The sequence below is a fragment of the Neomonachus schauinslandi genome, chromosome 5 (genome assembly GCF_002201575.2).
Source record: "Neomonachus schauinslandi chromosome 5, ASM220157v2, whole genome shotgun sequence".
Lineage (NCBI taxonomy): Eukaryota > Metazoa > Chordata > Mammalia > Carnivora > Phocidae > Neomonachus > Neomonachus schauinslandi.
The window spans coordinates 103,961,344-103,987,845 of record NC_058407.1 but is presented as its reverse complement, the minus strand read 5'-3'; the positions used below and the strand labels follow the sequence as shown (position 1 = coordinate 103,987,845).

Here is a 26,502-nt window from a genome sequence, read left to right as displayed (position 1 = left end):
AAGCATAGATAAACAAGGCAGAAGAGAGTCATTGATACAGAAAATGATGGGAGGGGCGCCTGGGTGGCTCAGTCATTAAGCATCTGCCTTCGGCTCAGGTCATGATCCCAGGTTCCTGAGATTGAGCCCCGCATTGGTCTCCCTGCTCCGCAGGAAGTCTGATTCTCCCTTTCCCACTCCTCCTGCTTGTGTTTCCACTCTTGCTGTCTCTCTCTCTGCCAAATAAAATCTTTTTTAAAAAGTTTCTCTAAAAAAAAAAAGAAAGAAAATGATGGGAAATAAGGAAGCTGAAAAGAAGAAAGAAAGACAACTACTGGATCAGGAAGGGAGACTTTGAGAACTCAGTGAGTCCATAAAGCAAAATAATATTCAAATAATAGGGGTCCCAGAAGATGAAGGGAGGACAGAAGGTTTATTTGAACAAATTATAGCTGAGAATTTCCCAAATCTGGGAAAGGAAACAGGCACTCAAGTCCAGGAAGCACAGAGAACCCCCCTCAAAATCAATAAAAATAAGTCAACACCTCAACTTATAATCGTGAAGCTTGCAAATTTCAGAGACAAACAGAAAATCCTGAGAGCAGCTCAGGACAACAAGTCCTTAACCTACAAGGGTAGAAACATAAAGCTGGCAACAGACCTGTCCACAAAGACCTGGAAGGCCAGAAAGGACTGGCATAATATATTCAACACAATAAAGGGGAAAAATATGTGGCCAAGAATACTTTATTTTACTCTATTCAGAATAGAAGGAGAGAGAGTCTCCAGGACAAACAAAAACTAAAGGAATTTGTGAACACTAAACCAGCCCTGCAAAAAATATTTAAGGGGATCCTTTGAACAAAGAGAGAGCCCAAAAGTAACAAAGACCAGAAAGGAACAGAGACAATCTACAGGAACAGCGACTTTACAGGTAATACAATGGCACTCACTTCATATCATTCAATAATTACTCTGAATGTAAATGGACTAAATGCTCAATTGAAAGACACAGGGTATCAGAATGGATAAAAACAAAACAAGACCCATCGATATGCTGCTTACAAGAGACTCATATGTGGAATTTAAGAAACAAACAGATAAACAGGGGAAGAAAGGAAAACAAAATAAGATGAAAATAGAGAGGGAGGCATACCATAAGAGACAATGAGCTCTAGGAAACAAACTAGGATTGCTGGAGGCAAGGTGGGTGGGGGAAAGAGGTAATTGGGCATTAAGTAGGACACTTGATGTAATGATGTTATATGGTGTTATATGCAAATGATAAATCACTAAATTCAACCCTGGTAACTAATAATATAGTATATGTTAACTAAATTAAATTTAAAGAATTTTTAAAAATAAATAGATAATACAAAAATCACAATGGGATTCCACCTCTCACCTGTCAGAATGGCTAAAATTAACAACTCAGGAAGCAACAAATGTTGGTGAGGATGCAGAGAAAGGGGAACCCTCTTATACTGTTGGTGGGAATGCAAGCTGTGCAACCACTCTGGAAAACAGTATGGAGGTCCCCTTTTTGTAACTCAAAAAGTTAAAAGTAGAACTATCCTATGACCCAGCAGGTGCACTACTAGATATTTATCCAAAGGATACAAACACAGTGATTCGAAGGGGCACATGCACCCCAATGTTCATAGCAGGGATGTCCACAATAGCCAAGATGTCCAACAACAGATGAATGGATAAAGAAGATGTGGTGTAGAAATACAATTGAATATTATTCAGTCATCAAAAAGAATGAAATCTTGCTATTTGCAATGACATGGATAAAACTAGAGGGTATTATGCTAAGAGAAGTAAGTAAAAGAAAGACAAATACCATTCAATTTCACTCATGTGGAATTTAGAAACAAAACAGATAAACATAGGGGAAGGGAAGGAAAAAATAAAATGGAGAGGGAGACAAACCATAGGAGACTTTTGACTATAGAGAACAAACAGATTTGCTGCAGGGGAGGTGGGTGGGAGGATGGTGTAAATGGGTGATGGGCATTAAGGAGGGCACTTGTTGTGATGAGCACTGGGTGTTATGTAAGTGATGAGTGACTAAATTCTACTCCTGAAACTAATACTACACTATATGTTAACTAACTTGAATTTAAATAAATCCAGGAAGAAAAAAGTTAAAATAAAAATAGCAAACACTTGGGAAGCCTGGGTGGCTCAGTTGGTTAAGCAGCTGACTCTTGATTTCAGCTCAGGGTCCTGGGATTGAGCCTCACATTGGGCTCTGCGTTCAGCAGGGAGTCTCTTGAGGATTATCTCTCTCCCTCTTCCTCTATCCCTCCCAACCCCCCCATTCTCACTCTCCTCTCTCTAAAATATGAACCGTTGAACACTACATCAAAACCTAATGATATACTATATGTTGGCTAATTGAACATAATATAAAAAAAGTAAGTTGCATTCTACACACACACAAAATGAAAATAAAATGCTTGGACTTTGGGAGGTATGTACTATGGTGAGCACTGTGAATTGTGTAAGACTGATGAATCACAGACCTGTACACCTGAAACAAATAATACATTATATGTTAATTAAAAAAATAAAATGCTTATCAGTTAAAAAAATAAAATGAAAAATCTTTAAATAAAATCTTGTCCTTGTGTGTTAACACAACAAGGACAAAGGACATCATAAGAAATTCACAGAAGAAAAATGAATGGTCAATAAACATGGAAAGAAGCTCAACTGTCTTAATCTGTAAAGATCAAATTTAATCCAGATTTTTCAGAATGACAAAAGTTAAAACTTGAAAATTGGTGTTACTAACCCTTTGTCAGATATGTCATTTGCAAGGTAGTATCCAAAATAAATAAAGTAGTTATAAAACTCAACACCCAAAAAACAATCCAGTTTGAAAATGGGCAGAAGACATGAATAGACATTTTTCCAAAGAAGATATACAGATGGCTAACAGACACATGAAAAAATGCTCAACATCACTCATCATCAGGAAAATACAAATCAAAACTACAATGAGGTATCACCTCACACTTGTCAGAATGCTAAAATTAACAACATAGGAAACAATATAGGTTGGCAAGGATGTAGGGAAAGGTTGTTGGTGGGAATGCAAACTGGTGCAACCACTCTGGAAAACAATGAGGAGGTTCCTTGAAAAGTTAAACATAGACATACCCGACAATCCAGCAATTGCACTACTAGGTATTTATGCAAAGGATACAAAAATACTGATTCAAAGGGATACACACACCCCAAGGTTTATAGCAGCATTATCAACAATAGCCAAATTATAGAAAGTGTCCAAATGTCCATCAACTGATGAATGGATAAAGAAGTTCGGGTATATATGCAAAATGCAAAAGAATTTTACTCAGCCATAAAAAAGAATGAAATCTTGTCATTTGCAATGATGTGGAGGGAGCTACAGAGTCTTATGCTAAGTAAAGTAAGTCAAAGAAAGACAAATACCATATTATTTCACTCATATGTGGAATTTAAGGAAAAAAAACAGATGAACATAGGGGAAAAAAGAGGGGCAAACCACAACACAGACTCTTAAATATAGAGAACAAACCAAGGGTTGCTGGAAGGGGAGTGGGTGGGGGGAATGGGTTAAATGGGTGATAGGCATTAAGGAGGGAACTTGTAATGAGCATTGGGTGTTTAATGTAAGTGATGAATCACTCAATGATACACCTGAAACTAATATCACATTGTATGTTAACTGGAATTTAAAACTTGGGGGAAAAAGAAGCCTAGGCGGCACCTGGGTGGCTCAGTCTGTTAAGCATCTTACTCAATCTCAGCTCAGGTCTTGATCTCAGGGGGTCGGACTCTGTTGTGCGGCGGGCAGCACCGGCTACCGGGAGCGCCGACATGCCTCGGTATGTGCAGCTGGTCATGGGCCCGGCAGGCAGCGGGAAGAGCACCTACTGTGCCACCATGGTCCAGCACTGTGAAGCCCTCAATCGGTCTGTGCAAGTTGTGAACCTCGATCCTGCAGCAGAACACTTCAACTATTCCGTGATGGCTGCCATCCGGGAACTGATTGAGGTGGATGATGTCATGGAGGATGACTCTCTGCGGTTTGGTCCCAATGGAGGATTGGTATTTTGCATGGAGTACTTTGCCAATAATTTTGACTGGCTAGAGAACTGTCTTGGCCACGTAGAGGACGACTATATCCTTTTTGACTGTCCAGTCTTGTCATGTTCTTCATGTAGGTCAGATTGAGTTGTATACGCACCTGCCCGTGATGAAACAGCTGGTCCAACAGCTGGAACAGTGGGAGTTCCGAGTTTGTGGAGTTTTTCTCGTTGATTCTCAGTTCATGGTGGAGTCGTTCAAGTTTATTTCTGGCATCTTGGCAGCCCTGAGTGCTATGATCTCTCTAGAAATTCCACAAGTTAACATCATGACAAAAATGGATCTGCTGAGCAAGAAAGCTAAAAAGGAAATTGAAAAGTTTCTAGACCCAGACATGTATTCTTTATTAGGCGATTCTGCAAGTGACTTAAGAAGCAAAAAATTCAAAAAATTGACTAAAGCTATATGTGGACTGATTGATGACTACAGCATGGTTCGATTTTTGCCTTACGATCAGTCGGATGAAGAAAGCATAAACATTGTGTTACAGCATATTGATTTTGCCATTCAGTATGGAGAAGACTTAGAATTCAAAGAACCAAAGGAACATGAAGATGACTCTTCTTCTGTGTTTGATGAATATTTTCAAGGACACCAGAAGGAATGAAGAATTTATCAGAGTAACTATATACGTGAAGCACTTGCTACTGAACCAGCAAGACATTCTTCTCTTAGAAGGATGCAATACTAGAAGGCTACCTATTTTAATGAAAAAAGCAATACTTGGCTCTTTATCAGCAGCATGCCTGAGTCAAATTCTAGTTATTTTGAAATGGCTGATGTTTCAAGTGGAATCTTTTAGTATTATTTTAACAACATCAATTTAGATTTTAAATGTTGAAATTGACATGAATGCACATGGACTTGTATATAAATGAGCATCAGTGGTACAGTTAGGACCCAGTCTGCCTTTATTTTTACTATTTGATTTTTATTATTTTTGAAGGTTTTTTGGAGAGGCAGGAATTATTGTAACAAAATATACACCTGTGTCCAAAGGAAAAAAATCTGGAAGGACATAGTTAAGACCATTGCTTATCTGTATGTCTGAGTTTTCTTACACTGAAAATATATCGGGCGCCTGGGTGGCTCAGTGGGCGCCTGGGTGGCTCAGTTGGTTAAGCGACTGCCTTCGGCTCAGGTCATGATCCTGGAGTCCCTGGATCGAGTCCCGCATCGGGCTCCCTGCTCGGCAGGGAGCCTGCTTCTGCCTCTGACCCTCCCCCCTCTCATGTGCTCTCTCTCTCTCATTCTCTCTGTCTCAAATAAATAAATAATCTTTAAAAAAAAAAAAGAAAATGTATCATTTGTGTAATTAAAAAGTGAAAAGTAAATGTTTTAAAATATATATATGTAGGGGCACCTGGGTGGCTCAGTCGTTAAAAGAGTCTGCCTTTGGCTCAGGTCATGATCCCAGGGTCCTGGGATTGAGCCCCCCCCCATTGGGATCCCTGCTCAGCGGGAAGCCTGCTTCTTCCTCTCCCACTCCCCCTGCTTATGATCCCTCTCTCACTGTCTCTCTCAGTCAAATAAATAAAATCTTTTAAAAAATAAATAAATAATAAATAATAAATAAAATATATATATGTATATAAATAAAAGAAATAGAAAGGTCTTGATCTCAGGGTCATGAGTTCAAGCTCCATGGTGGACTCCATTGCTGAACATGGAGCCTACTTAAAAAAAAAAAAAAAAAAAAAAAAGCAGCAGCCTAACAAAAGTTACTGGTGTTAATTGGAGTCAATTTAGTACTAGTATCTAGTGCTATTTTTAGATACCCATGCCCTTGACCTAATTTCACTTCTCAGTACCTACAGAAATATTTATACATGCACAAAAATATGTCTAAAGGTAGTCATTCACTCTGCATTTTTTTTTTTTTTAAGATTTTATTTATTTATTCATGAGAGACAGAGAGAGAGAGGCAGAGGGAGAAGCAGGCTCCCAAGGAGCAGGGAGCCCGATGCGGGACTCGATCCCAGGACGCTGGGATCATGACCTGAGCCGAAGGCAGACGCCCAACCATCTGAGCCACCCAGGCGCCCCACTCTGCATTTCTTAAATACTGAAGAAATGGAAGTGCCCTTAACATTCACCGATATGGGAATCTAAAAAATATAGTATACATATCTATGGAATTAAATGCAACAACTTTTTCAAGAATATTTTCTAAGACATTAAGTGAATAACTTATTATGTAAAAATTATATATGTGATATATGTATGCAAATGCACAGAAAACAGCCTAGTGACATACACACCTTGTACTGCACTGAATAATGTCCCACAAAAATTCATGTCTTTCTAGAACCCTAGAACGTGAACTTATTTGGAAATAGAGTCTTCACAGATATAATTAACCAAGTAAAAATGAGGTCACAGGGCGCCTGGGTGGCTCAGTTGGTTAAGCGACTGCCTTCGGCTCAGGTCATGATCCTGGAGTCCCGGGATCGAGTCCTGCATCGGGCTACCTGCTCAGCGGGGAGTCTGTTTCTCCCTCTCCCGCTCCCCCCTCCTGTGCTCTCTCTCTCTCTCTCTCAAATACATAAAATCTTTAAAAAAAAAAAATGAGGTCACAGTGGATTAGGGTGGGACCTAAATTCAATGACCGGTATACTTATATAAAGGTCATATGAAGACATACAGGGAAGAAGGTCATGTGAAGATGGAGACAGAGAGTGTGACATTAGCTACAGGCCAGTGAATGACAAGGACTGCTCGTAACCACCAGAAACTAGGAGAGAAGCATGGAACAGATTCTCCCTCAGAGGCTCCAGAAGGAAGCAACTTTGCCAACACCTTACTTTGAACTTCTGACTTCCTTGAACTGAGAGAAAAATTTGTTGTTTTAAGCCACCCATTTTGTGATAATTTGTTGTGGCAGTGCTAGGAAGCTAATTTACATCTGTTTAACAATGGTTAGCTCTAAGGAAGAGATTCTACATATTTCTATATTGTGAGAATTTATTACTGCATGGCTAATTTTTTTGCCAATAAAAATAAATTATCCACATTTTATGTCGGAAGTTTTGACTCTGCCCCTTAATAACTATGAAATCTTCAACAAGTCATTAAACATATGAATGTCTCAATTGTTTTTTGTAAAATGGGGATAGTAACATCTACCCTCCTCACCTTCCAAGATGGTAGTGGAGTCCCCCTGGACCCTTTTTCTCTCACTGTCCACATCCATTCTTCCTCCAAAATGGTTCTATACTGACTATGAACACTTTTCCATTTACACTACCATCTCTGTCTCTAATTCATGTTGCCAGCCCCTAGCAGATTCATTTTACCAAAAACACCACTAAATGTTCCTTTTCTTTTTGAAGCCCTTCAACAGTTCCTCATTACCTATTAAATTAGATCCAAACTTCTTAGTAGTTCAAGACCTTCTACATTCTGAGCGCCACCTACCATCCAGCCTTATCAATCTCCACTGCTTCCTTGGTAGAGGGAAGCCAGGTTTGTGGATTATCCTTGAACCTTGAGCCTTGCCTTTCTCAGCCATGCCATTGTGTATGCTTACTCATGTAAATGGACTGTTCTCCATCCTAACCCCCTTTCCAGCTTTATGGCTTCTCCCATGGCCCCACAATAGAAGTATTTCACTGTCCTTTAATTCCTGTAGCACAAACCCTCAGTATTTTATGTATTTTAATCACCCCCCATTAAACTGCAAACTACTTTTGAGAAAAAGAACTTTATTCACGATGGTGCCTACCACACTATCTTATGGAGAGTAGGTGATCAATACATATTTGTCACATAAATGAATAACAGTGACAAAACACTTGACTTTTACAGAACTGATATGGGTTCTAAAATTGTTTTAAATTATAAACAAAAATCATATTCTGCCAGTACATACCATACCATCATACTGGCTGTAAAATACTGAAATACTTCCCTACCAATGCTCCTTGCCACCTGAATGCCCCCCACTACCATCGTTGGCCTGTTTTCTCCTCCCCCAGGAACATCTGGGCTCCCACACTCCCCTAACTAAAGAATTAATGTCTTCCACAGGGGGGAGCACTCAGGTCCCTGCCCCAGCCATATGGCCATATTCTGACTGATCAAGATATTTCGATAATTACCCCTTATTATATATAGTTTAACTACACAATTTGAAAATGAGGCTTCTTCTCACTGCAAAATCTCTTGCAAGAGTCAGCAGATCCAGGGATAGAAAGGAAAATGAAACTTTGTCAGTCTCTGAAGGTTTAGGGAACATCCATTAGGACTCAATCTTCATGTAAACCAGAAGATAAGCAGTTTCTCTCCTCGAAAGAAAAAAAAATGCAACAGCATAACAGAAATGAAACATTCATAGTTAACTGACATATTATTAATTCATGATAGGACAAACATCAGAAAAGTTTCTGGTTGTTGGATCAAGTCTTCATCTATCCATTACCTCAGAAGGGAAAAAAATGGGTAACCTGGGAAAATAGACACTAAGCTTCTATTAGTTAACATCTGTATCAGGGGTTGACAAACTATCAGCCCACAAGCCAAATCTAACCCTGTTTTTGCAAATAAATTTAACCAGAACACAGCCACACTCATTCATTCACGTAGTGTCTGTGGCTGTTTTTGTGCTACAAGAACAGAGCTGAGTGGTTGCAACAGAGATTGTATGGCTCATAAAGCCTAAAATATTTACTCTCTGGCCCTTTACAGAAACAGTTTGCCAAACCCTGATTTAAATAATGGAAGAATTTCTGACAACCAGAAAGTGACAAAGAATGAGCATCTAAGGGAGATGTTCAGAAGAAAAGACAAAGATAAATAGAAGATTGTAAGAGGATTTCAAACACAAATTTTAGCTATTTCATTATTTTTCAAGTGATCAGGCCTACTCCTGCAGCTAAAATCATTTCAAATATCACCTCTGGTATACAATGTCACCCCTAATCCAGAAACTCAACTGGAAAAACTTACAAAGTCTCTCTCCTTTAACTTCATCCAGAGGCACAGAGGTAAGATGGCAGAGGAGTGGGACCCTAATTTCATCTGGTCCTTGGAATTCAGCTATATAGCTATCAAATCATTCTTTTTTTTAAATTTAAATTCAATTAGCCAAGGTATGGTACATCATTGGTTTTTGAAATAATGTTCAATGATTCATCAGATCAGTATAACACCCAGTGCTCATTGTATCGTTCTGAACACCTGTGAACTCAACTGGAGATCTAAGAAAAGAACTGCTGCAATTCTACAAATAGAAAAGTGACCACTTTTTGCAAGGTAGGAGGTGTGGAGAAGTGAATCTGAGGTGATATATGGGAAGATAAAACTCAGGGGGAGGAAGCCTCTATAGCTGGCTACCAGAAAGTGATATAAGCAGCGGAGTGTAAAATCAGAATTTTTAGAACTCTGTTACAGCGGGGGACATCCCTGCTTGAAAAGCGCTCATGTGGCAAAGCAGGGCAGAATCCCAGGTGAGACGATATGGTCTCAGGATCCCCAGGGTCACAGATATAACAGGGTGCCTGAGTGTGGCAGAGTTCTCAAGCAGCAAGGAACCCGGCTGCAGAGAGCCCAGGAGTGGGTTTTCTGCTTGGTGTTGCCATAAACCTTGGACCGCTGCATGGTTGGGGGACCACTCTCGAAGCAGGGGCCCAGAAAAAGGCAAAACTGAGGCAAGAACCCCCTCCCTGCCCTGGGAGGAGCAGCACGGGTGTGCACCACAGGAGTCTGTAACAAATTTGGAGACTCAAAAGGGGGTCACATGCCTAAGATAAAAATGCTCCATCACAGGCTAGGTGAGCACTGCAGATGGAAACCAGGGAGACAAGAGTGATTGACTGCTTTTCCCTGAGGGCACATTGGGTAGTGGGGGGGGGGGGCACGGTGCAAGCTTTCAACTCCAAGGCTGGAGATCGGGTCACCGTGATTTTCATTTTCATCCCCCAAATCAGTGCTGAAGCCTTCAGGGAACAAAACCCACACAGAGCAATCCAGAGCCATTTATACTGAGCTTAGCCCCCTTGGCAAGGGGGTGCAATACCGCCCAAGCAAAGACACGTTAGAATCAAAGGCCCCTCCCCCCAGAATATCAGCAAGAACATCTGGCTAATACCAAGTCTACTGACCATACAGTCCAGTGCTAGGAGAAAACCGTATGTAGAATTCATGGGTCTTTCTCATGATTCTTTAGTCTTTCACTTTTAAATTTTTTCCTTTTCACCTAATTTCTTATTTTATCAACTCTTTTTTAGGCGTTTTTAAATTTATACTTCTACATTTACATCTTACATATATTTACCATTTTTGGATTGCTTTCATTGTATTCAATTTTATTTTATTTTTGTGTGTGTGTGTGTACATATATATATATATATGTTTTTTTTCTTTACAAATTGGGATCTAGTTTCTTCTGATGAACAGACCAAAATACACCCAGGATCTAGTTTATTATTCTGTTTTGTTCATCTTCTGTTTTATTCTATTTTTTTCTTTTTTGGCTTCTGATCTCTTCTGATTTGTTTAGTGTATATTTTCCTGTATATTTGTCAGTGTATATTTAGAAAAATATTTTCCTATTTTTATCTTTTCTGCTCTCTTTCATCTATTCTTCTCTGGACAATGACAATGCAGAAGAACTCAACCAAAAAAAGAGAACAAGAGGCAGTACTCACTGACAGGGATTTAATCAATATGGATATAAGTAAGATGTCAGAACTAGAATTTTATAATAAAACAGAACTAGAGCAATAATAAAGATACCAGAGGACTTGAAAAAAGCATAGAAGACATCAGAAAATCTCTTTCTGGAGAAACAAAAGAATTAAAATCTATCAGGTTGAAATCAAAATGGTATTACTGAGATGCAATCCAAAATGGAGGCTCTAACTGCTGGGATAAATGATATAGTGATATAGAAGACAAAATTATGAAGAATAAAAAAGCTGAGAAACAGAGATATAAACAACTATTGGATCACGAGGGAAGAATTCTAGAGATAAGTGATACCATAGAGCAAAACAATATTACAATAATTGGGGTCCCAGGGGAAGAAGAGACAGACAGGGGGCAGAAGGTTTATTTGAGCAAAATATAGAGGAGAACTTCCCTAATCTGTGAAAGGAAGCAGGCATTCAAGTCCAGGAGGCCCAGAGAACCCCCCTCAAAATCAACAAAAATAGGTCAATACCTCAACATATAATGGTGAAGTTTGCACATTTCAGAGACAAACAGAAAACCCTGAAAGCAGCTCAGGACAACAGGTCCTTAATCTACAAGGGTAGAAACATAAGGCTGGCAGCAGACCTATCCACAGACCTGGCAGGCCAGAAAGGAGGGGCATGATATATTCAACATGCTAAAGGGGAAAAATATGCAGCCAAGAATACTTTACCCAGCAAGGCTGTCATTCAGAATGGAAGGAGAGATAAAGAGCTTCCAGAACAAACAGAAACTAAAAGAATTTGTGATCACTAAACCAGACCTGAAAGAAATATTAAAGGGGATCTTTTAAGTGAAGAGAGAGCCCAAAAGTAACAAAGTCAGAAAGAAAAGATGATCTAGAGAGCAACTTTATAGTTAGTACAATGGCACTCACTTCATATCTTGCAATAATTACTCTGAATGTAAATGGACTAAATGCTCCAATCAAAACACAGGGTATCAGAAAGGATAAAAACACAAGACCTATTGAAATGCTATCTGTAAGAGACTTATTTTAGACCCAAAGACACCTCCAGATTAAAAGTGAGGAAGTGGAGAATCATTTATCATGCTAATGGATATCCAAAGAAAGCTGGAGTAGCAATCCTTATATCAGACAAAATAGATTTTAGACCAAAGACTGTAATAAGTGATGAAGAAGGGCACTCTATCATAATTAAAGGGTCTATCCAGCAAGAAGATCTAGCAATTGTAAATCTTTATGCCCCTAGCTTGGAGCAGCCAATTAATAGGCCAATTAATAACAAAATTAAAGAAACACATTGATAATAATACAATAATAGGGGACTTTAACACCACACTCACAGCAATGGGCATATCATCTAAGCAGAATATCAACAAGGAAACAAGGGCTTTGAATGACACTCTGGACCAGATGAATGTCACAGATATATACAAAGCATTCCATCTTAAAGCAACAGAATACACATTCTGGAACATTCTCCAGAAGAGATCACATATTGGATCACAAATCAGGTTTCAACCAGTATCAAAAGATTGGGATTATTCCCTGCATATTTTCAGACCACAGTGCTTTAAAACTTGAACTCCATCACAAGAGAAAATTTGGAAGAACACAAGTACATGGAGGTCAAAGAGCATCGTACTAAAGATTATGAATGGTTCAACCATGAAATTAAAGAAGAATTTTTAAAAATTCGTGGAAACAAATGAAAATGAAAATACAACTGCTCAAAATCTTTGGGATGCAGGAAAGACAATCCTAGAGGGAAGTACATAATACAGACCTTTCTCAAGGAACAAGTCTCACACATACAAGCTAAACTTACACCTAAAGGAGCTAGAGAAAGAACAGCAAATAAAGCCTAAAACCAGCAGGAGAAGAGAAATAATAAAGATTAGAGCAGAAATCAATGATATAGAAATAAAAGAGTAGGACAGATCAGTGAAATCAGGAGCTGATCTTTAAAAGAATAAGATTGATAAACCTATAGCCAGACTTAACCAAAAAAAAAAGAGAGAGAGAGAGAGAGAGAAAGGCCACAAATTAATAAAATCATGAATGAAAGAGGAGAGATCACAACCTACACTAAAGAAATACAAACAATTATAAGACTATAGAGCAACAACATACCAACAAATTAGGCAATCTGGAGAAAAAGATGCATTCTTAGAAACATATAAACTACCAAAACTGAAACATGAAGAAATAGAAAACCTGATCAGACCCATAACCAGCAAGGAAATTGATGCAGTAATGAAAAAAACCTCCCAAATAACAGAGTCCAGGGCTGGATGTCTTCCCAGGTGAATTCTACCAAACATTTAAAGAAGAAATCATACCTATTCTTCTGTTTCAAAATATAGAAATGGAAGGAAAACTTCCAAACTCATTATAAGAGGCCAGCATTACCTTAATCCCCAAACCAAAGACCCCATCAAAAAGGAGAATTACAGACCAATATCCCTGACGAGCATGGATGCAAAAATTTTCACCAAGATACTAGCCAATAGGATCCAACATTCAAAGGATTATTCACCAGGACCAAGAGGGATTTATTCCTGGGCTGCAAGGATGGTTCAACATCTGTAAATCAATCAATGTGATACACCACATTAATAGAGGAAAGAACAAGAACCATATGATTCAATTGATGCAGAAAATGCATTTGACAAAGTACAGCATCCTTTCTTGATTAAAACTCTCTACAATGTAGGGATAAAGGGAAATTCCCTCAATATCACAAAAGCCATATATAAAAAGCCCACAGTGAATATCATTCTCAATGGGGAAAAATGAGAGCTTTTCCCCTAAGGTCAGGTACATAACAGGGATGTCCACTCTCATCACTGTTGTTCAACATAGTACTAGAAGTCCTAGCCTCAGCAATCAGACAACAAAAACAAATAAAAGGCATCCAAATTGGCAATGAAGTCAAACTTTCACTCTTCACAGATGACATCATACTCTATGTGGAAAACCCAAAAGACTCCACAAAAAAACTGCCAGAACTGATACAGGAATTCTGCAAAGTGGCAGGATATAAAATCAATGCATAAAAGTCCGTTGCATTTCAATACAGTAGCAATGAGGCAATAGGAATTGATCCCATTTCCAATTGCACCAAAACGTATAAATACCTAACCTAACCAAAGAGGTAAAGGATCTGTACTCTGAAAACTATAGGACACTTACGAAAGAAATTGAGGAAGGCAAAAAGACATGGAAAAACGTTCCATGCTCATGGATTGGAAGAACAAATATTGTTAAAATGTCTATGCTCCCCAGAGCAATCCATCCACTCAGTGCAAACCCTATCAAAATACCATCAACCCTATCAAAATACCATCAACATTGTGTTAGAAGAAATAATCCTAAAATGTGTATGGAACCAGAAAAGACCCCGAATAGCCAGAGGAATGTTGAAAAAGAAAACCAAACCTGGTGACATCACATGCTGGACTTCAAGCTATATTACAAAGCTGTAATCAAGATAGTACGGTATTGGCACAAAAACAGACACACAGATCAGGGGAACAGAATAAAGAGCCCAGAAATGGACCCTCATGTCTCTGGTCAACTAATCTTCGACAAAGCAGGAAAGAATGTCCAATGGAAAAGAAGATAGTCTCTTCAACAAATGGTGCTGGGAACACTGGAAAGCCACATGCAGAAGAATAAAAATGGACCATTCTCTTACACCATACACAGAGATAAACTCAAGGTGGATGGAAGACCTAATGTGAGACAGGAATTCATCAAAATCCTGCAGCAGAACACAGGCAGGATACTCTTGGACCTCAGCCCAGCAACTTCTTGCTAGATGCATCTCCAAAGGCAAGGGAAACAAAGGCAAAAATTACTTTTGGGACTTCATCAAGATAAAAAGCTTCTGCACACCAAAGGAAACAGTCAACAAAGCTAAGAGGCAACCTACAGAATGGGAGAAGATATTTGCACATGTCTTATCAGATAAAGGGCTGGTATCCAAGATCTATAAAGAAATTCTCAAACTCAACACCCAAAAAAACAAATAATCTAGTCAAAAAATGGACAGAAGACCTGAACAAACCTTCTCCAAAGAAGGCATACAAATGGCTAACAGACACATGAAAAAATGTTCAATATCACTAGCCATCAGGGAAATACAAATCAAAACCACAAGGAGATACAACCTTACACCATTTAGAATGGCCAAAATTAACAAGGCAGGAAACAACAAATGTTGGCAAGGATGCAGAGAAAGGGGAACCCTCCTACACTGTTGGTGGGAATGAAAGCTGGTACAGCCACTCTGGAAAACAGTATGGGGGTTCCTCAAGATGTTCAAAATTGAGCTACCCTATGACCCAGCGATTGCACTACTAGGTATTCACCCCAAAGATACAGATGTAGTGAAAAGGAGGGCCACATGAACCCCAACGTTCATAGCAGCAATGTCCACAATGGCCAAACTGTGGAAGGAGCCAAGATGCCCTTCAACAGATGAATGGATAAAGAAGATGTGGTTCATATATACAATGGAATATTACTCAGCCATCAGAAAGGATGAATACCCACGATTTGCATCGACATGGATGGAACTGGAGGGGATTATGCTAAGTGAAATAAGTCAAGCAGAGAAAGACAATTATCATATGGTTTCACTCATATGTGGACATAAGGAATAGAGTGGAGGACCATAGGGGAAGGGAGGGAAAACTGAATGGGAAGAAATCAGAGAGGGAGAGGAACCATGAGAGACTCTGGACTCTGGGAAACAATCTGAGATTTTCAGGGGGGTGGGGGGGATGGGGCAGCCGGGTGATGGGTATTATGGAGGGCACATGTTGTGATGAGCATTGGGTGTTATATGCAACTAAGGAATCATTGAACACTACATCAAAAACTAATGATGCACTATACAGTGGCTAACAGAACAATGTTTTTTAAAAAGATGAAATAAATAAATAAATAAACCCTTCATCCTGGGGCACCTGTGTGTCTCAGTCAGTTAAGTGTCTGCCTTCAGCTCAGGTCATGATCCCAGTGTCCTGAGATCGAGTCCTGCATCAGACTCCCTGCTCAGTGGGTAGTCTGCTTCTCCCTCTCCCTCTGCCTGCCACTCCCCCTGCTTGTGCTCTCTCTCTCTCAAATAAATTAAAAAATATATATTTAAAAAAAACCCTTCATCCGGCTTCTCTAGCTGCCCCCCTGTAGTTGTTGATTTTTAAAAACATATTTATAGCTATTTACTAAATGCAAGCCACTGTACGGGACAAAGAAAAAGAATGATCCTTTATCCCAAATAGCTCATGGTCTAATATAAAAGAAAGTTATATATGAAAACAATTACAAATAGGGTGGTCCTTGCTATAAAGGACGTATGTTTAAAGTGCAGGGCAAGCATATGAGAAGCCCCTACAAATCTTCCAGCGTCAATCAGTGCAGGCTTTACAGAGTAGGAAAAGCCATGAGCAGAGATATAAAAGCATGAGTGGGTGTTTGCCTCAACAATAAATTAGGAGAGGAGAAACAGACCAGGAACTGCATGTGTAAGCTATGGAGGATATGATGTTTGGGGAGTAGTTATACTTTAGTATTACTGGCATCTAAATTGTGAAAAATGCATGGTACAGTGAGATGTGTAATGAGAGATGAGGCTGAACACCTAGTCACTGGAGAGTTACCCAAATACAAGTGGCAGCTGAGTCCATGGGAGTTTCATACAGCAATAAGAACCCTGTGTAAACTCATTGGGTTTCCATCACTCAAACACTTACCAGCGGTAGTTATGATTTCCATAAGTACACTGGATGTCTTCCCAGGATACCTAGAAGTACATAAATAGATGAAGTGAAGCATCCAGCTGACATCTGTTAAGCACCCGGAGAGTATGGGGTGCTACAATTTACCCTCCCTCCCTCATCCAGACAAACCCACCCATGTACCTCTCAAGACCTGGATCATCCGGTGATAGGATGCCATGTTTATGAAGCCTCTTTTATACCCTGTTTCCTCTATTTAAACTTGATTGTGCTTGGTTCTAACTTACATATATCTAACTCTTCTTGCTTTCTGTAAATTTCCCACAGAGCATGAAGACACCAAAAAACCTAGACACTGAGCTAAGTGAACTCTCACAGGGCTATACATCAGATGGGGACTTCATGCAGAAAAGGACTTTAAGCAGAATCAGACCTATATACAGAACAAACCAATGGTTGCCAGAAGGGAGGCGGGGATGGGCAAAATGGGTGAAGAAGAGTGAAAGATACAGGCTTCCAGTTATGGAATGAATAAGTCACAGGAATAAAAGGCACAACACAGGGCACCTGTGTTGCTCAGTCAGTTAAGCATTCGACTTGATTTCAGCTCAGGTCATGATCTCAGGGTTGTGAGATGGAGCCCCACATAAGGGCTCTGTGTGGACCCTGCTTGGGATTCTCTCCCTATGCCCCACCCCCGCTTGTTCTTTCTCTCTCTTTCTCAAAAAGAAAAAGGCACAGCATAAGGAATATAGTCAGTGATACTGTGATAGCATTGTACAGTGACAGATGGTAGCTACACTTGCAGAGAGCACAGCATAATGTATAAACATGTTGAATCACTATATTGTACACCTGGAACTAAGGTAACATTGTGTCAACTATACTTGAATTTAAAAAAGCTTTTTATAGGGAAAAGGACTGTTTAAAGTCCCCCACACACAGAGAGAACTGGCCCACAATGTATCCTGACCTTGAGGTCCCAGAATCTAGTCCTGGGCTCAGAATCTATTTAGAGGTGGCTAATCCAGGACAAGAGGAAATTTTGGACAATGTTCTCACCCAAGAAACACTGGAATCGTTGAAGCAGAACCATTTTCCATCCACAGAATTCTGGATATAGGCACAGTAATGACCAAAATCAGCTGCCCCCACATGGGCAACCACAGCAAAGAGCTCGTACTGTCTTCCAAGCTGGAAGGACACAAGGCACAAAATTATTCACCCATCATCTCGCCTTTTCTAACCATAGTCTAAAATAAAGAAACATTATTTCATCACATTTATTTAGTGCCCACTCTGTACCAGGCAATGGTACTTCAAGGGGGCTAGAAAATAGTCCTTGAACTCAAGAATCTCACAATTAATTAAGTCACAATTATAATGCCATGCCCCCAAAAAGGAGAAGGAATAATCATCTGAGAAAAGCTCCCCAGAGAGGACATGTCTGAATTGATCTTGAAGGATGAACAAGACTAGCAGATAAGTTCTAGGTAGGGAGTATACTCGAATGGACCCCAAAATTGCAAAGACTTGGCAGCATAGCAGAACAGAGCATGTTGAGGAAATGGGAGTCAGAGAGGGTGCTGGGAAGTCACAAGATATGTGGCTACAAAGGTTAAGTCAAGAATTAGAACTTTAGGGGTGCCTAGGTGGTCCAGTTGGTTAAATGTCTGCCTTTGGCTTGGGTCATGATCCAGGGGTCCTGGGATCATGCCCCGTGTCAGGCTCCCTGCTCAGTGGGGAGCCTGTTTCTCCCTCTGCCCCTCCCCCTGCCCGTGCTTTCTCTCAAGTAAATAAATAAAATCTTAAAAAAAAAAAGAATTAGAACTTTATTTCTTTATAGTTTCAAGCTGTTTATTTAAATTTCAGTTAGTCACACCGAAAGGATATGGAAAAGGAACAGTAAATAAAGCCTAAACCAAGCAGGAGAAGAGAAATAATAAAGATTAGAGCAGAAATCAATGAAATAGAAACTAGAAGAACAGTAGAACAGATCAACAAAACTAGAAGCTGGTTCTTTGAAAGAAGTGATAAGATCAATAAATGTCTGGCCACACTTATCCAAAAGAAAAGAGGAAGGACCCAAATTAATAAAATCATGAATTAAAGGGGAGAAATCAGAAGCTATATGCCAACAAACTAGGGAATCTGGAAGAAATGGATGCATTCCTGGACACTTATAAACTACCAAGACTGAAACAGGAAGGAAAAGACAATCTGAACAGAGCAATAACCAGCAAGGAAATTGAAACAGTCATCAAAAATCTCACAGGCGGAGCAAGATGGCAGAGGAGTAGGAGACCTGGATTTCGTCTCCTCTCAGGAATTCAGCTGGATAGGGATCAAACCATTCTGAACACCTACAAACTCAACAGGAGGTCGAAGAAAAGAAGAGCAACAACTCTCTCATCAGAAAAGCGACCACTTTCTGGAAGGTAGGATGTGCAGAGAAGTGAATCTGAGGTGATATTCGGGAGGATAGACAGTGGGGAGGGGCCTCCGTCGGCCGCTTCTGGCAAGTGGTAGAGCCGCGGAGCATAAAATCGGAACTTTTAAAAGTCTGCTCCGCCGAGGGACGTCACTCTGGTGGCTAAGTGGGGGGTGGAACCCTCCGGGACAGTGTGGTCTCAGGACCCTCGGGGTCACAGAAAGACCGGGGGTGCCTGAGTGTGGCAGAGCTCCCAGGTAACGGAGCAGGGAAGCCGGCTGCAGAGGCGGAGCCCAGGCGCGGGTTCTCAGCTCGGGGTTGCCATAAACCGTGATCCGCGGCACAGTCGGGCCACTGCTCCTCCAGCAGGGACCCAACAAGCGGCAGATCCGGGGAGACTCACCTTCCTCCCCGGGAGGAGCCGCGCGGGAGTGCGCCGCAGGGATCTGCTGGGTTTGGAGACTCCACCCGGGGTCGGGTGCCAGAGATAGAAACGCGCGGTCACAGGCCGGGTGAGCACGGAGTGCGGCTGGAGACCGGGAGACGGGAGTGACTGACGGCTTTTCTCTGGGGGCTCACTGAGAAGCGGGGCCCCGAGTTCTCGGCTCCTCCGCGGTGGAGATTGGGAGGCCGCCATTTTCACTCTCCGCCTCCAAAGCTGTACGGAAAGCTCGCAGGGAACAAAAGCCCCAGAGAGCAAACCCGAGCAGATTACTTAGCCGGGAGGGGGCAAAGGCGGGGCAATTCCGCCTCCGGCAGAGACATTTGGAAACCACGGCAACAGGCCCCTCCCCAGAAGATCAGCGAGAACAGCCAGCCAAGACCATGTTTACCGATCAATGAGAATGGCAGAACTCCAGCGCTAGGGGAATACTGCACATAGAATTCATGGCTTTTTTACCATGATTCTTTAGTCTTTCAAAGTTAATTTTTTTTAACTGTCTTTTTTTCTTTTTGAATTTTTCTTTTTCCCTTTTTCAACCAACATCTTATCAATCCCTTTTTAAAAAAAAAATTTTTATTTTTCATTTTTAGAGTCATATTCTATCCCTTCATAGTAGTTACCCGTATTTTTGGCTTATATATATAAGTTGTTCTCTCTTTAAAATTTTGAGATAGTTTCTTCTAACAGATTAAAATATACCCTAAATCTCTAGTATATGGTGTTTTCTATTCCCCTGCCTGATCACATCCTCTCCCTTTTTTTTTCTTTTTTCTTTTTTTAAATCCTCTTCTTTCTTTTTTCAAACAACTTCTTATCAATTCCTTTTATAAAATTTTTTATAATTTCCATCTTTACAGTCATATTCCATCCCTTCATCATATCAACCCTTATTTTTGTACATATATAAGTTTTTCTTTCTTTAAAATTTTGGGAGGCACTTTCTCCTAAAAGACCAAAATACACCCCAAATCTAGTGTGTGGCACTGATCTACATACCAGCCTGATCATATTTGATCACATTTTGTTTGTTGTTGTTGTTGTTGTTTTGTTTTGTTTGTTTTTGTTTTTATCTTTATCTTTTTCTTTTTCTTTTTTTTCTTTTTCTTTTTTCTCTCTTTCCCTTTCTTTTCCCACTGCTTCAGGTCTTTTCTGATTTGTTTAGAGTATATTTTCTGGGGACGTTGTTACTCTGCTAGCATTTTGTTCTCTCATTAATCTATTCTCCTCTGCACAAAATGACAAGACGGAAAAAATCACCTCAACAAAAAGAACAAGAGGTAGTACCGACTGCCAGGGACCTACTCAATACAGACAGTAGTACGATGTCAGATCTAGAGTTCAGAATCATCACTTTAAAGATACTAGCTGGGCTTGAAAAAAATATGGAAGTTATTAGAGAAACCCTTTCTGGAGAAGTAAAAGAACTAAAATCCAACCAAGTAGAAATCAAAAAGGCTATTAATGAGGTGCAATCAAAAATGGGGGCGCTAACTGCTAGAATAAATGAGGCAGAAGAGAGAAGCAGTAATATAGAAGATGAAATGATGGAAAATAAAGAAGCTGAGAAAAAGAGAGATAAACAACTACCGGATCACGAGGGCAGAATTCGAGAGATAAGCGATACCATAAGACGAAACAACATTAGAATAATTGGGATCCCAGAAGAAGAAGAAAGAGAGAGAGAGGGGCAGAAGGTATAATGGAGCAAATTATAGCAGAGAACTTCCCTAATTTGGGGAAGGAAACAGGCATCAAAATCCAGGAAGCACAGAGAACCCCTCTCAAAATCAATAAAAATAGGTCAACACCCCGACATCTAATAGTAAAACTTACGAGTCTCATAGACAAAGAGAAAATCCTGAAAGCAGCTCAGGAGAAGAGATCTGTAACCTACAAGGGTAGAAACATTAGATTGGCAACAGACCTATCCACAGAGACTGGCAGGCCAGAAAGGACTGGCAGGATATATTCAGAGCACTAAATGAGAAAAATATGCAGCCAAGAATACTATATCCAGCTAGGCTGTCATTGAAAATTGAAGGAGAGATAAAAAGCTTCCAGGACAAACAAAAACTAAAGGAATTTGCAAACACGAAACCAGCCCTACAGGAAATCTTGAAAGGGGTCCTCTAAGCAAAGAGAGACCCTAAAAGCAACATAGACCAGAAAGGAACACAGACAATATACGGTAACAGTCACCTTACAGGCAATACAATGGCACTAAATTCCTATCTTTCAATAGTTACCCTGAATGTAAATGGGCTAAATGCCCCAATCAAAAGACACAGGCTATCAGACTGGATTAAAAAACAAGACCCATCGATATGCTGTCTACAAGAGACTCATTTTAGAACCAAAGACACCCCCAGATTGAAAGTGAGGGGGTGGAAAAACATTTACCATGCTAATGGACACCAAAAGAAAGCTGGGGTGGCAATCCTTATATCAGACAAATTAGATTTTAAACCAAAGACTGTAATAAGAGATGAGGAAGGACATTATATCCTACTTAAAGGATCTATCCAACAAGAAGATCTAACAATTGTAAATATCTATGCCCCTAACATGGGAACAGCCAATTATATAAGGAAATTAATAACAAAAGCAAAGAAACACATCGACAACAATACAATAATAGTGGGGGACTTTAACACCCCCCTCACTGAAATGGACAGATTGTCTAAGCAAAAGATCAACAAGGAAATAAAGACTTTAAATGACACACTGGACCAAATGGACTTTACAGACATATTCAGAACATTCCACCCCAAAGCAACGGAATACACATTCTTCTCTAGTGCCCATGGAACATTCTCCAGAATAGATCACATCCTAGGTCATAAATCAGGTCTCAACCGGTACCAAAAGATTGGAATCATTCCCTGCCTATTTTCAGACCACAATGCTTTGAAACTAGAGCTCAATCACAAGGCAAAAGTCAGAAAGAACTCAAATACATGGAGGCTAAAGAGCATCCTACTGAAGAACGAATGGGTCAACCAGGAAATTAAAGAAGAATTAAAAAAATACATGGAAACCAATGAAAATGAAAACACAACTATTCAAAATCTTTGGGATGCAGCAAAGGCAGTCCTAAGAGGAAAATATATAGCAATACAAGCCTTTCTCAAGAAGCAAGAAAGGTCTCAAGTACACAACCTAACCCTACACCTAAAGGAGCTGGAGAAAGAACAGCAAATAAAGCCTAAACCCAGCAGGAGAAGAGAAATAATAAAGATCAGAGCAGAAATCAATGAAATAGAAACTAAAAGAACAGTAGAACAGATCAACGAAACTAGGAGCTGGTTCTTTGAAAGAATTAACAAGATTGATAAACCCCTGGCCAGACTTATCAAAAAGAGAAAAGAAATGACCCAAATCAACAAAATCATGAATGAAAGAGGAGAGATCACAACCAACACCAAAGAAATACAAACAATTCTAAGAACATATTATGAGCAACTCTATGCCAGCAAATTAAATAACCTGGAAGAAATGGATGCATTCCTAGAGATGTACCAACTACCAAAACTGAACCAGGATGAAACAGAAAACCTGAACAGACCTATAACCACTAAGGAAATTGAAGCAGTCATCAAAAATCTCCCAAAAAACAAAAGCCCAGGGCCAGATGGCTTCCCAGGGGAATTCTACCAAACATTTCAAGAAGAATTAATACCTATTCTTCTGAAACTGTTCCAAAAATAAAAATGGAAGGAAAACTTCCAAACTCATTTTATGAGGCCAGCATTACCTTGATCCCAAAACCAGACAAAGACCCCATCAAAAAGGAGAATTACAGACCAATATCCCTGATGAACATGGATGCAAAAATTCTCACCAAAATACTAGCCAATAGGATCCAACAGTACATTAAAAGGATTATTCACCATGACCAAGTGGGATTTATCCCTGGGCTGCAAGGTTGGTTCAACATCCGCAAATCAATCAATGTGATACAATACATTAACAAAAGAAAGAACAAGAATCATATGATCCTCTCAATAGATGCAGAAAAAGCATTTGACAAAGTACAGCATCCTTTCTTGATCAAAACTCTTCAGAGCATAGGGATAGAAGGTACATACCTCAATATCATAAAAGCCATCTATGAAAAACCTACAGCGAATATCATTCTCAATGGGGAAAAACTGAGAGCTTTCCCCCTAAGGTCAGGAACGCGGCAGGGATGTCCACTATCACCACTACTATTCAACATAGTATTGGAAGTCCTAGCCACAGCAATCAGACAACAAAAAGAAATCAAAGGCATCCAAATTGGCAAGGAAGAAGTCAAACTCTCACTGTTTGCAGATGATATGATACTTTATGTGGAAAACCCAAAAGACTCCACCCCAAAACTGCTAGAACTCATACAGGAATTCAGTAAAGTGGCAGGATATAAAATCAATGCACAGAAATCAGTGGCATTCCTATACACCAACAACAAGACAGAAGAAAGAGAAATTAAGGAGTCGATCCCATTTACAATTGCACCCAAAACCATAAGATACCTAGGAATAAATTTAACCAAAGAGACAAAGGATCTGTACTCAGAAAACTATAAAATACTCATGAAAGAAATTGAGGAAGACACAAAGAAATGGAAAAATGTTCCATGCTCATGGATTGGAAGAACAAATATTGTGAAGATGTCAATGCTACCTAGAGCAATCTACACATTCAATGCAATCCCCATCAAAATACCATCCACTTTTTTCAAAGAAATGGAACAAATAATCCTAAAATTTGTATAGAACCAGAAAAGACCCCGCATAGCCAGAGGAATGTTGAAAAAGAAAAGCAAAGCCGGCGGCATCACAATTCCGGACTTCCAGCTCTATTACAAACCTGTCATCATTAAGACAGCATGGTACTGGCACAAAAACAGACACATAGATCAATGGAACAGAATAGAGAGCCCAGAAATGGACCCTCAACTCTATGGTCAACTCATCTTTGACAAAGCAGGAAAGTATGTCCAATGGAACAAAGACGGTCTCTTCAACAAATGGTGTTGGGAAAATTGGATAGCCACATGCAGAAGAATGAAACTGGACCATTTCCTTACACCACACACAAAAATAGACTCCAAATGGTTGAAAGACCTCAGTGTGAGACAGGAGTCCATCAAAATGCTAAAGGAGAACACAGGCAGCAACCTCTTTGACCTCAGCCTCAGCAACTTCTTCCTAGAAACATCGCCAAAGGCAAGGGAAGCAAGGGCAAAAATGAACTATTGGGACTTCATCAAGATAAAAAGCTTTTGCAAAGCAAAGGAAACAGTCAACAAAACCAAAAGACAACCGACAGAATGGGAGAAGATATTTGCAAATGACATATCAGATAAAGGGCTAGTATCCAAAATCTATAAAGAACTCATCAAACTCAACACCCAAAGAACAAAGAATCCAATCAAGAAATGGGCAGAAGACATGAACAGACATTTTTCCAAAGAAGACATCCAAATGGCCAACAGACACATGAAAAAGTGCTCAATATCGCTCGGCATCAGGGAAATCCAAATCAAAACCTCAATGAGATACCACCTCACACCAGTCAGAATGGCTAAAATTAACAAGTCAGGAAATGACAGATGTTGGCGGGGATGCGGAGAAAGGGGAACCCTCCTACACTGTTGGTGGGAATGCAAGCTGGTGCAGCCACTCTGGAAAACTGTATGCAGGTTCCTCAAAAAGTTGAAAATAGAGCTACCATATGATCCAGCAATTGCACTACTGGGTATTTACCCCAAAGATACAAAAGTAGGGATTCGAAGGGGTACGTGCACCCCGATGTTTATAGCAGCAATGTCCACAATAGCCAAACTGTGGAAAGAGCCAAGATGTCCATCGACAGATGAATGGATAAAGAAGATGTGGTATATATATACAATGGAATATTATGCAGCCATCAAAAGGAATGAGATCTTGCCATTTGCAATGACGTGGATGGAACTGGAGGGTATTATGTTGAAATAAGTCAAACAGAGAAAGACATGTATCATATGATCTCACTGATATGAGGAATTCTTAATCTCAGGAAACAAACTGAAGGTTGCTGGAGTGGGGGGTGGGGTGGGAAGGATGGGGTGACTGGGTGATAGACACTGGGGAGGGTATGTGCTCTGGTAAGCGCTGTGAATTGTGCAAGACTGTTGAATCTCAGATCTGTACCTCTGAAACAAATAATGCAATTTATGTTAAGAAAAAAAAAAGAAGAAGAAGGTAGCGGGAGGGGAAGAATGAAGCGGGGGAAATCAGAGGGGTAGACGAACCACGAGAGACGATGGACTCTGAAAAACAAACAGGGTTCCAGAGGGGAGGGGGGTGGGAGGATGGGTTGGCCTGGTGATGGGTATTGAGGAGAGCACATTCTGCATGGAGCACTGGGTGTTATGCACAAACAATGAATCATGGAACACTTCATCTAAAACTAATGATGTAATGTATGGGGATTAACATAAGAATAAAAAAAAAAAACTCTTCACAGTGTAGGGATAGAGAGTACATACTTCAATATCATAAAAGCCATCTATGAAAAACCCACAGCGAGTATCATACTCAATGGGGAAAAACTGAGAGCTTTTCCCCTAAGGTCAGGAACACGGCAGGGATGTCCACTCTCACCACTGCTGTTCAGCATAGTACTAGAAATCCTAGTCTCAGCAATTAGACAACAAAAAGAAATAAAAGGCACCTGAATAGGCAAAGAAGAAGTGAAACTCTCACTTTTTGCAGATAATATGATACTTTATGTGGAAAACCCAAAAGACTCCACCCCAGAACTGTTAGAACTCATACAGGAATTTAGTAAAGTGGCAGGATATAAAATCAATGCACAGAAATCAGTTGCATTTCTATCCACCACCACCAAGACAGAAGAAAGAGAAATTAAGGAATCAATCCCATTTACAATTGCACCCAAAACCATAAGATACCTAGGAATAAATTTAACCAAAGAGGCAAAGGATCTGTACTCAGAAAACTATAAAATACTCATGAAAGAAATTGAGGAAGACACAAAGAAATGGAAAAATGTTCCATGCTCATGGATTGGAAGAACAAATATTGTGAAAATGTCTATGCTACCTAGAGCA

General features: G+C 40.0%; 2 protein-coding genes across 2 annotated transcripts in view; one reads left to right on the top strand and one right to left on the bottom strand.

Moving 5' to 3' along the window:
- Positions 1 to 3,852: 3,852 nt before the first annotated feature.
- On the top strand, positions 3,853 to 4,968 carry LOC110580975 (GPN-loop GTPase 3-like). Its single transcript, XM_044914978.1, is given in 2 exon segments — positions 3,853 to 4,197; positions 4,199 to 4,968. Coding segments are annotated over 2 exon segments (876 nt in total). The 3' UTR covers positions 4,730 to 4,968.
- Positions 4,969 to 8,349: 3,381 nt separating this feature from the next.
- USP18 (ubiquitin specific peptidase 18) overlaps positions 8,350 to 26,502 on the bottom strand; it is a 62,855-nt gene continuing 44,702 nt past the window's right edge. The window contains exons 8-10 of the mRNA XM_021690632.1: positions 17,590 to 17,721; positions 16,543 to 16,592; positions 8,350 to 8,408 (exon numbers count right to left, since the gene is read on the bottom strand). Coding sequence (XP_021546307.1) covers positions 8,363 to 8,408; positions 16,543 to 16,592; positions 17,590 to 17,721 — 228 coding nt within the window. The 3' untranslated portion in view covers positions 8,350 to 8,362. The remainder of the gene's footprint in view (positions 8,409 to 16,542; positions 16,593 to 17,589; positions 17,722 to 26,502) is intronic.